Raw genomic sequence first — 348 nt, 5'->3', positions numbered from 1 at the left:
GCAAATGCTGCAGCAGCAAAGACAAAACACAGCAGCAGCAGCAGCAGCAGCAGCAGCAGCAGCAGCAGCAGCAGCAGCAGCAGCAACACAATCAGCAGCAGCGACGAGATCAGCAGCACCATAAGGAGCACAACCAGGCGCAGCATCACCATCAGACGCAGCAGCAACAGCAGCAGCAGCAACAGCAGCAGCAGAAACAGCACACGCATCATCATCAACAGCAGCAACGGCAACAGCAGCGCTATTAGCACCAGCAACAGATACAGTAGCAGCACCAGCATCAGCAGCAGCACCAGCAGCAGCAGCACCACCACCAGCAGCAGCAGCAGCACCACCACCACCACAGCA

General features: G+C 57.8%; 1 protein-coding gene across 1 annotated transcript in view; it reads right to left on the bottom strand.

Annotated features, from left to right (window-relative positions):
* The window catches only part of EMH_0037200 (diacylglycerol kinase, putative), a gene marked incomplete at both ends in the record, with an annotated part of 3,996 nt that overhangs the window by 375 nt on the left and 3,273 nt on the right, over positions 1–348 (bottom strand). The window contains one exon of the mRNA XM_013495158.1: positions 120–348. Coding sequence (XP_013350612.1) covers positions 120–348 — 229 coding nt within the window. The remainder of the gene's footprint in view (positions 1–119) is intronic.

Source organism: Eimeria mitis, genomic scaffold (assembly GCF_000499745.2).
Source record: "Eimeria mitis Houghton genomic scaffold, Emh_scaff1450, whole genome shotgun sequence".
In the NCBI taxonomy this organism is placed as follows: Eukaryota; Apicomplexa; class Conoidasida; order Eucoccidiorida; family Eimeriidae; genus Eimeria; species Eimeria mitis.
Note: the sequence above shows the minus strand (reverse complement) of the source record. Positions and strands in the feature narration are given on the sequence as shown.